The sequence below is a fragment of the Rutidosis leptorrhynchoides genome, chromosome 1 (genome assembly GCF_046630445.1).
Source record: "Rutidosis leptorrhynchoides isolate AG116_Rl617_1_P2 chromosome 1, CSIRO_AGI_Rlap_v1, whole genome shotgun sequence".
NCBI lineage: Eukaryota > Viridiplantae > Streptophyta > Magnoliopsida > Asterales > Asteraceae > Rutidosis > Rutidosis leptorrhynchoides.
The window spans coordinates 717497347-717508614 of record NC_092333.1 but is presented as its reverse complement, the minus strand read 5'-3'; the positions used below and the strand labels follow the sequence as shown (position 1 = coordinate 717508614).

Sequence of the window (11268 nt, the reverse complement as noted above, 5' to 3'; positions counted from 1 at the left end):
AAAAAGTTTAATTTTCCCGACATGAAAATATCCCGAACCCCAATGTCTATCAACAACACTCTGCATGCTGATCTTGACGGACAACCATTTGACCAAACCCTTTACCGGAGCATGATAGGTTCTTTGATTTATCTGACTGCCAGTAGACCCGACATCATGTTTGCTGTGTGCCTGTGCGCCCGATTTCAGGCTAACCCTAGATATTCTCACTACAAAGCTGTAATGTGAATCTTTAGTTATCTAAAGGGTAGCACTCATCTAGGAATATGGTATCCCTTCGGAACTGGATTCGACCTGACCGCATTTACGGATGCTGATCATGGTGGTGACAAAGTTGACCGTAAAAGCACCTCAGAAAGTGTACAATTTCTAGGTCGAAAGCTAGTCAGTTGGTCATCTCGCAAACAGAATTGCATCTCACTTTCCACAGCCGAATCTGAATACATCGCGGCTGCAAGTTGTTATTCACAAGTTCTGTGGATGCAAACCCAACTACGTGACTATGGATTTATAATTGACAAAATTCCGATCTACTGTGACTCTTAGAGTGCCATTGCTATCACTAGCAATCCGGTCCAACACTCTCGCACTAAACACATTGATATCCGCTATCACTTCATAAAGGACCACGTGGAAAAAGGCAACATCGAACTTTATTTTGTCCCGACCAAAAATCAGTTGGCTGACTTACTTACCAAGGCCTTAGATGAACTCACGTTCAAATACCTAGTGGGTGAACTAGGCATGGTAGATTTTTCTGACATATAGATTCATGGCATGTGCCTAGGGGGAGCAATAAGAATCATAATGGCTCTCACATAAATTACAGTGTGAGACCCGCTCTTCAAATAAGGTTTTCTAAAAAACTAAATTTGCAAAATTTATTCTTCAAAATAGGTTTTCACAAAGTAAAACATATTTTGAGGGGGAAAAAGAACGAATTTTTGCAAAATCTGATGGCGTCTACATACTTCTGTGTAGAACCCGCATCTCAAAGTGGTGTCAAACACACTTCAAAGTGGTGTTAAACATCAAAACGGCTTTTACACAAATAACAGTGTAAAACCCATATTTACACACATAACTCTTCCAATAAACTAAAGCTAAAACGTGCAACTATCAAGGGGGAGTTTAAAGATTCAAATGTCAGTAATGACGGAGGATGTGTCCTAGTGACTGCCTCAGGAGGATGTGTCTAGATGACTGCCTCAAACAAAATAGTCATCAAATGACGGAGGATGTGTCCTAGTGACTGCCTCAGGAGGATGTGTCTAGATGACTGCCTCAAACAAAATAGTCATCAAATGACGGAGGATGTGTCCTAGTGACTGCCTCAGGAGGATGTGTCTAGATGACTGCCTCAAAAGTGGAATGACCCAACAACTTGATGCAAATTAAGTGTTTGGAGTCTCGAACTGCTGAAGGGTTTCGAAAAACCATGAATAGGAACCCTGCATATCGGCCAGAAATCCTCTATCAACACCTTATTGTAGAAGGTGGGACCTCAAATAGGGTCCAGAGGTCAGACTTATCTTGATGAGGGAGATCTGTCTAGTTCAACGGAGAGGCAATATGACAATACTTAGGCTTACCTTGGTAGATACTGTTGGAAGGCTTGGTATAACCAAGAGCGGGAAACCCGCAACCAAGTTTCATGATACTTTAATCATGGGGGCGGATAGTTTACTAACGCTGACTGAAACTTCGGTTATCAGTCATCCTCGTCATCCGCTGAGGTAATTCCCGGAGAACCCAATTCCGGTGAGGTCAATTCCGGAAAAAGTTTTGGTTTCAGAAAACTTGTCTAGTGTAACAACTAGCATGATTGTTTTAAACCTGTCTAGTGTAACAATTGGCTTGACTTTTACAAAACCAAAAACGTTTTTCTGAAAGATCCTGTTTTCTCTAAGGATCAAATTTTACCTTAATCCCTTTGTTTTCTCTTAGCAGGTACACGTTCTCTCTCTGGCAAACATAAAAAAAAAAAAAAAAAAACGAATCATTATTTGAGGGGGAGCAAAAGAGGTTTACCCAACAATGAAAGATCATTTCAAGACCTCTTCGTATGTACAAAAGAAGATAATTCAAATCAAAAGAGACTAACATACGAAGTTTGTGTTCAAAAGAGACTAACATGTGCCAAAGTTTGTGTTCAAGATTAATAGCATCAAAGGCTTCATAATTTCAAAATCTACGAACCAAATTTCACTCTGAAAGAAGACGTGACTCCAACACATCAAGCAGAAATCACGACCCACAAGAAGGCTACAAAAGTCACTACAAGAGAACCATCACGGGAAGGTTATAGTTTTTGAAAACCAACGCCAAGGGGGAGATTGTTGACCATCTTTATTGTCGTATTTAGTGGCATTATGTTTTACTGTATTTTACGTGTGTCTTATTGTATTAAGCTAAGTTTTACTTATAACCATCTCATGTAACATTTAGGAGGTTGCTCTATATAAAGCCACCTCCTCACTCTTTGTTGTAGAGGTTGAGTTATCATAATATTGCAAGTATCATTCCACACACTCTTATTCTCTCTATATTCTCTCCGGAAGGTTGTTGAAGAATGCTATTTTATGTGAATATAATGATAATAGATAGAGGATGAAGATTGTTACATGTGCTGCTACGATCGATGATAGAAAAAAAAACGGCGCTGCAACTTTAGGGGTTTTAGATATTTTTGGCTCTTGATACCATGTTGAATAGCATATTGTGTTATTGTGTCCCCCGTACAGTACATAGCATGGATATATAAAATACATTACATGGGCTATGCCCTAACAATGATAAATATGCTAAGCTATGCTAAGCCCATTAAGAATAATGAATGGACTGATAAAGATATGGGCTAACATCCCCCCGCAGTAGGAGCGGGAGTATGGTGAACGCTCAAACTGGATCAGAACTCGTCGAAAAGAGAAAATGGAAGGCCTTTGGTGAAGATGTCTGCAAACTGATATCTGGACGGAACATGTAGAACCCGGACCTGTCCCTGAGCAACTAAATCTCTTACAAAATGAATGTCTATCTCAATGTGTTTGGTCCGCTGACGTTGGACTGGATTAGATGCAAGGTAGACGGAGCTAACATTATCACAGTAAACTAGTGTAGCAGAGGTGAGAGGGCAGTGAAGCTCACGAAGAAGATTACGTATCCAGCATGTTTCAGCAACAGCATTAGCAACTCCTCAATATTCTGCCTCGGCACTGGAGCGAGAAGGAGTAAGTTGCCGCTTCGAAGACCATGAGAGTAGATTGTTGCCAAAGAAGACACAATACCCAGAAGTGGAGCGTCTGGTGGTAGGGCACCCGGCCCAGTCAGTGTCAGAGTAAGCAACCAAAGAGGTAGGGGACGATGCATATAACTGTAATCCCATGTCAAGAGTCCCCTGCACATAACGAACAATCCGCTTGAGAGCATGTAAGTGTTGCTCTCGCGGGTCGTGCATAAAAAGACAAATCTGCTGAACTGCATAGGAGATGTCTGGACGAGTGAAGGTGAGATACTGTAATGCACCTGCAAGGCTACGATATAAAGTCGGGTCCTGCACAGAAGGACCGTGGGCAGTGAGCTTGGCGCCTGGCTCAACAGGGGTCCTACACGGTTGACAAGAAGTCATACCGGCTCGCTCAAGAATCTCTATGGCATACTGCTTCTGAGACAAGAACATACCAGTGGCAGTACGTGATGCTGAGATGCCAAGAAAATAATTTAAGACTCCTAAGTCAGTCATCGCAAATTCCTTATGTAAGGACTGAATAATCCGCTGAAGCAAGCTAGCGGAGGATGCTGTCAACACAATGTCATCCACATACAAGAGAAGGTAAGCAATGTCGGATCCCTGGCGATAAATAAATAAAGAAGTGTCACACCGACTGTGGTGAAATCCAAGGCGCTGAGCATACCCTGCAAAGCGCTGAAACCATGCGCGTGGGGCTTGTTTGAGGCCATATAAAGATTTCTGCAGTAAGCACACATGGTCGGGATACCTAGGATCCCGAAATCCCGGAGGCTGATGCATGTAAACCGTCTCAGACAGCTGACCATGAAGAAATACGTTCTTGACATCTAGCTGATGAACAGGCCAGTGTCGAGAAATCGCTAAGCTGAGAACTGTGCGTAGTTGCCGGTTTGACAACCGGACTGAATGTCTCATCACAATCAACACCAATCTGCTGGCTGCGACCATTAGCAACAAGTCGCGCCTTATACCTGCTTAAGTTACCATCTGCATTAAACTTATGCTTAAATAACCACATGGAGCGAACTATATTCGTGTCCGATGGGCGAGGCACAAGCTTCCAAGTACTATTGTTAATTAAAGCATTATATTCGTCAGTCATAGCTTGTTTCCAGTTGGGGTCATGAAGCGCGTCAGGGTAAGAACGGGGAACAGGAGAGATAACAGATGTGTGGAGGTTAAGTCGTTGGATGGATTTTGTGGTACCAAGACGAGTACGGGTAATCATAGGGTGAGTAGACTGTGAGGTAGTAGAGGGCTGCGTATTATCAGTAGCCTCATTTGGAGGAGGCTGTGTCTCTGGAAGAGAGGTAGTAGTGGGTTGTGTATTATCAGTAGCCTCATTTGGAGGGGGCTGTGTCTCCGGAAGAGAGGTAGTAGTGGGCTGTGTATTATCAGTAGCCTCATTTGGAGGGGGCTGTGTCTCCGGAACAGGAGGGGAGTCAGAGAGATGGAAGGAGCGGGAGAAGAGATTAGGAGGAGGATCAAGAAAGTCGTAAGACGGAGGCTGAGTCGGTGTCATAGAGCCGAACGGGAAAGATGTCTCATCGAAGGTGACATGGTGAGACAAAATGATTTTATTTGTGGTTAAGTCAAGGCATTGGTAGCCCCGATGGTTTGATGGATAGCCTAGAAAGATGCAAGGAGTGGATCGAGGCGCGAGTTTATATGTGGTGTTAAGGTGGGGATAGCAAAGGCATCCAAACACGCGAAGATTGGTGTACATGGGTTTTTGTTTGTAGAGACGGGTATGTGGTATTTCATGATTAATGGTGAAAGATGGGAGAATATTAAGAAGATAAGAGGCCATGTGGAGAGCTTCCATCCAGTAGATTGGCGGAAGATGAGCTTGAAAGAGAAGAGTGCGGATGAGGTTATTATTGGTGCGGAGCATACGTTCAGACTTTCCGTTTTGTTGAGATGTATGAGGACAAGAGAATCGAAATTGAATACCGTTGGTTTGTAGGAGTTGATGGAAGGCGGTGTTATCGAATTCACCGCCGTTGTCACATTGGAATGCTTTTATCTCTTGCTTGAACTGAGTTTGTACAAAGGTGCGGAATTGGATAAATTTGGTTAGTGCTTCAGATTTATTTCGTAACGGAAAAACCCATACATAATGCGTGTAATGATCAAGAAAAATAATATAATATTTTAAACCGCTAATGCTAGAAACAGGAGAGGTCCATAAATCAGAATGAATAATATCAAAAGGAGCAGTAACATTTGTGCTAGAAACAGAAAAGGGAAGACGAACATGTTTTCCAAGTTGACACGCATGACACAAAACAGAGGGCATAGTTTTATTACAGATTATATCTTTATTGGAAAGAAGTTTGCGAAAAACATCATGCCCTGGATGACCAAGACGCTGATGCCAGGTAACGGGACTAACAGTGAGAGCATGTTGAGGAGATGGCAAAGTGACGGGATAGAGATCCCCGGTGCTGTCACATCGGAGTAGAAGACGGTGCGTCAGATAATCCTTCACAGAAAATCCAAAGGGATCAAATTCAACAGAGACAATATTATCACGAGTGAATTGACGGACAGAAATGAGATTTTTTACAATATTTGGGGTAACGAGAACATTATGTAAGTGTAAGGGTTTGTGAACATTAGGTAACAAGCTATGACCGGTGTTGGTAACGGGAATAGTGTTCCCGTTACCTACGGCGACTGACGGGTATTTGCAATTATTAAAAATAGTACTAAGATTATTAATGCTAGAGGTAAGATGAGTGGACGCACCAGTATCCATGTGCCACCCGGCACCATTGTAATCTTGAAGAGTCATTGCACTGAATGCACTAGGAGAAATAGCCTGGTGTTGGGCATGCTGTTGGACTTGAGTATATTGTTGTTGGCCCAATAAGTGTTGTTGGGCTTGTATGATCTCCGGTAAATAGTCCGAATACTCATGTTGCTTTTGCTGCCTTTGTTGAGCCATTCCCTAGCTTGTGTACCTTTGATCTTTAATTTTTTTTTTTTTAAACACACGATTGACAAAAAAATAAAATCTCTGTCTGTCCTTTTTTTTTTTTTCGTCTGATGTTACCAGCACCAAATACTAAATGAATTAAATTTTTTTTTGTTTTTTTTTTTTTGCCTCGTGTTATTTGATTGTCGTGACCCAACACCCAAGATGGGTTCTTCTCCTTCTTGCTTGTATACGTGGAACAACACACACCAACAATAATAATTGTTGATAAATAATAGCCCTTTGTATGCAAATTAAATTAAATATTCCACATAGCCATCCAATGTTGACACGATAGAGGTAAAGAATTGTGAGTCTTATTTCTTGAGATTGATGCAACCTTACTTTAATTGGTATATATAAAATATATAAAAGGTTGTTGAAGAATGCTATTTTATGTGAATATAATGATAATAGATAGAGGATGAAGATTGTTACATGTGCTGCTACGATCGATGATAGAAAAAAAAAACGGCGCTGCAACTTTAGAGGTTTTAGATATTTTTGGCTCTTGATACCATGTTGAATAGCATATTGTGTTATTGTGTCCCCCGTACAGTACATAGCATGGATATATAAAATACATTACATGGGCTATGCCCTAACAATGATAAATATGCTAAGCTATGCTAAGCCCATTAAGAATAATGAATGGACTGATAAAGATATGGGCTAACACTAACAATATCATATCATATAGATTAAATTTTTTAAGGATTCAATTCATATGTAGTATTACACATGCAAGTAAATAACGAATTACACATCGGAAATGCTAATTAACCTTGTTAATTAAGTATTAAGCATTTACAATTTATTCATAATGTTTATGTTCATAAATCTTTTCCATTCAAAGGGGTCGATGAAGTTCATCATCTATCGCTTAGTGAGCGGCGGGAGGTGCGTCACCACCACCACCACCTTCACCACCACCGCCTTCACCACCACCGCCACCTTCAGCTGGAGGAGGAGGTGAGCCACCATTAGCTGGAGGAGGTGGTGAGCCACCATCAGTAGGCGGTGAGCCGCCATCAGTTGGTGGTGGTTTTAAAGCATCAGGAGGAGCTGGCTTCTTGTCTTTGGTTGGAGGTGTCTTACTGCATTCACTGTAGCAGAAACATGTGTTTTTACCTTCAACTTTATGGCAAGCTCCGTGTTCTTCCTTTTCCCATTTTATACACTTTTTGTCACACTCTTTGTTGTCACACTTTCCAGAATATGTCTTGCTACGTTTTTCACATAACTTTGCTTCGGCTATTTCTGTATCGGTTCAGTTCATTCGATCAGTTTAATTCTAACGAGATTTTTTTATAAAACTTGTGATGTTATAGAAAAATGACTTAGGACAACAAAAGGTACATGTTAAAAAAACCGACTATTTGGGGTAAGGATTGTACCTGAGATAGCGACAAAAAAAAGGATCAATAGGACTGCAGACACTGCAGTTGATCTTCTTGCCATTGGGATTAAGATTTAGATCACTCACTACTAGTTGTGGGAGTTAAAGATCAAAGATGATACGAGTATTTATAGAAGAAAGATGGAGGTTTAATAAGTTATAGAAGACGTACGAGCACCAATATTCAATAAAATAAATCATTTATCAAGAGTTATAAATATTAGCACGTGGTGTTTTATATAAATGACTTTGATAGGGTGAATTAACTTAATTAGGCCTGTATAATATGTGTTCTCTAGGTTTCTAAGATGTGAAAATACAAACATTTTTGAAAAAATTAGTTGCATTGAGACTTGAGTGATCCTACAATGTGATAGTTTAACATACAAACACTTCTTTTTTATATAATGTGATGTGAATCTTTTTTTATTTATTTATTTTTTATTTATTTATAATGTGATGTGAATGTTAGCTAGGTTGTAAGAAAAATATTCTAAACACTTCAAAATACATCTATGAATACATATGTATACAATTTAATTGTTTGACTTAATTGTGAAAATATTGTATTGATTATATGTACATTTCATTTAAATAGAATGTGAGTTGAAACTAGGGGTAAAAACAAATGAATAAACTGAACCGTAACCAAAGTAATGGTTAAAATCATACCGAATATATAATCACGAGTTTGACTAGTACTTCTGGATTAATTAACCGAAATTTGTGAATAGGTTATAAGGCCGGATGCAATGGATCGTGACCAGCCTCTGCCAGCCATCGCCACCGCCTGATCACCATCACCAGCATTTTGTTAACGGGCCCGCCAGTGGGTCCTGCAACAGCTCTAACGGATACACTGGTGGGGCGCATATGAATTTTACTTGTTTTTTCCTTTTTCTTTTTCCAATGGCTAGCGTATTATTTTTATTTTTATTTTTTCTTTTACACTTTTACTCTATATATACACACACATACTACACAAACATAATCACACACTCATACTACACTTTCAATTTTTATTCAATATCAAACACTCTCAATCTTTCAATTCAAACAAAAATGTCTCAACCAAATAACGATTTCTTCAACCATATGTTAAACAATTCAATCCTGTCACCGAATCAATCATCTTCGAACCAAGCTAGCAATTCGTCTCCAAGCCAAACTAGTTTTTCTCAACAACAAAATTTTTTTCCATCACAACAACTACCGCCATTTCAACAACAATTACAATTTGTTCAACCACCACCACTACCATTTCAACAACAATTACAATATCAAAACATGAATACATATTATTCACCTCAACAATTTCCTATTAACCAACAACAATTCTTTTCACAATCACAACAACAACAACAACAACAACAACAACAAGTTCCATACATACAACAACATTTAACCCAACCGACGCTTGAAAGTGTACCCGAAACACAACCCGAGACCGAATAACAGAAAAGCTAAAAGAAAGGGAAAAAGTAAATTAGTCGAAGGAAGCGAAAAGCCGAAACGTCAACTTATGCATTGGACTCCGGAAGAAGAAGAAATTTTGGCCGAACGTTGGCTCGATGCCACGGAAAATCCGAAAATTGGAACTTCACAATCGGCCGATTCGTTTTGGAATATGGTTGTATCCACCTATAATCAAGTCGCCGATCGAAAAAGAAACAACGATCAAATAACCGGAAAATGGGGGAAAATGGTAAGAGATATCAAAGTGTTTATTGGTATTTAAAACCAATTAAAAAAATTGGCAAAGTGGACATAATGACTCGGATGTCATTGAAGCGGCACGTGAAGCATATCGGAAGCGTTACAGTGTTGTATTTACGCATTACAAAGTATGGCAAGTACTTAAAGGATGTCCAAAGTTTTGTGTCCCGTATGGCGTAATGACATCCCGTAGGCGTCTACTACGGGAGTCACCGATCACTTTGGGGAACGATCAACCTTTAAGGGTTGATCCAAACCCCGATCACTCTACTTTATTCGGGGAAGACGCAATCCGGCGTTCACCGGGTCGACTAGCCGGTAGAAAAGGCCGAAAGAGTTAGGCTTCGTCTGTCGCCGCCTCGTCTTGTTCATCCGAAGATGTTCGTTCTCAAATGTTGGTCACCCAACAAAAAATTGCTTTAACTAAAAAACAAAACGGCAATCGGCTTTAATGAAAGTAATGAATCGCGCCTTTCGAATTTTCAACACAAGCGTCAATCAGAACTTGCCAAGGGAAGATCGACAAATACTTCAAAAGTATCCACAAATAATGAAGACGATCTTGTTAACTGACGAATACGAAGAAAATGCAGACACAGAAGAACAACAAAACGAAGACGGGGATGACGACCCGACACCACTCAAGTAGCTCGTTTTTTTATTAATAAGTTCGTATTTTTTTTATTATGTAACGTTTTTTTATTTATGTATTGTCTTTTATTTTTTAATTATGTAATGTTTTTAATTTTTAATAATGTAATGTTTTTATTTTATTTAATAAAATGTTATTTGTATTTATTTATTGTATTTAAATAATAATTTTAAATTGGTTAAAGTTTGGAATGAAGTGTATGATAGTGAGTGTTCAGTGAAAAGAATGTGAAAGAAATGTTAAAGGGTTTGTGTTGATGTGGCGCTGATGTGGCAGTGAAAATGTTAGTGAAAGAGCTGAATGATTGCAAGTGGCCTAAATATAAAAGATACCCGCACATATTTAACTTCACCACTGTCATTATAATAAAATGGGTGATAATATTTCAACTTGATTATTTGATAAATCTACTAAACTAGTGTATTTTTTAATTGTACGTACAATACAATCTATTAATACATAGATATCAAATAGATATGCACTTTTATTGTTGTTTAATAGTTAACATTATATATAATCTTTAAATTAGTTTTTCTGTTAAATAAATTACAAGAAGAAAATGACCTATATTATTAATTATTAATATATTAATTATCTTGTACAAATTATGTGATTACCCGAAAAATTTCAACTAATTTAAACCAATTCTCTATATGATTTAATATTATGTAAATATACATATATATATATATATATATATACACACACACACACACACACACACACACACACACACACACACACATATATATATATATATATATATATATATATATATATATATATATATATATATATATATATATATATATTATAAGATGTACAAGTAAAACACTATTTGCTACAGTAAAAACGTCTTTGCTACAGTAAAACACTATTTGCTACAGTGAAAACGACTTTGCTACAATAACAACAGTGAAAACGGCTTTGCTACAGTGAATTGCTACAGTAAAAACGACTTTGCTACAATAAACACTATTTGCTACAGTAACACTATTTGCTACAGTAACACTATTGCTACAGTACGCTATTTTCTCTACAGTAAACACTATTTGATGTCGACTCACTAGCAAACAAAAATGGATAAGGCGGCCATGCGATCGCATGGCAAAAACACTGAAAACTCATGCGATCGCATGAGCTTCAGTAAATGGAAAAGTACTATAAATACGCCAGTTTCCTCGACGAATTCCTTACACTTCTTTCTTCTGTAATTTATTTATATTTATATTATAATTATAATTTTAAATTTAAGTTTAATAATAATAAGG

General features: G+C 38.4%; 2 protein-coding genes across 2 annotated transcripts; both read right to left on the bottom strand.

Moving 5' to 3' along the window:
• Positions 1 to 3196: 3196 nt before the first annotated feature.
• LOC139854489 (uncharacterized mitochondrial protein AtMg00810-like) lies at positions 3197 to 4030 on the bottom strand. Its single transcript, XM_071843794.1, has one exon. The coding sequence runs from the start codon at positions 4028 to 4030 to the stop codon at positions 3197 to 3199; it is 834 nt and encodes a 277-aa protein (XP_071699895.1).
• Positions 4031 to 7095: 3065 nt separating this feature from the next.
• On the bottom strand, positions 7096 to 7712 carry LOC139886259 (major pollen allergen Art v 1-like). Its single transcript, XM_071870020.1, has 2 exons — positions 7628 to 7712; positions 7096 to 7490 (listed from the first exon to the last, which is right to left on the bottom strand). Exons 1-2 carry the CDS (start codon positions 7689 to 7691, stop codon positions 7114 to 7116), a joined length of 441 nt encoding a protein of 146 aa, XP_071726121.1. The 5' UTR covers positions 7692 to 7712; the 3' UTR covers positions 7096 to 7113.
• Between the last annotated feature and the right edge of the window lie 3556 nt (positions 7713 to 11268).

Bases quoted from the DNA above. Each gene is read 5' to 3' on its own strand.
- LOC139886259 (XM_071870020.1), bottom strand. From the start codon at position 7,691: ATGGCAAGAAGATCAACTGCAGTGTCTGCAGTCCTATTGATCCTTTTT. The intron at 7,491-7,627 runs GTACAATCCTTA...GAACCGATACAG, and splicing joins TTTTTTTGTCGCTATCTCAG to AAATAGCCGAAGCAAAGTTA.
- LOC139854489 (XM_071843794.1), bottom strand. From the start codon at position 4,030: ATGCATCAGCCTCCGGGATTTCGGGATCCTAGGTATCCCGACCATGTG.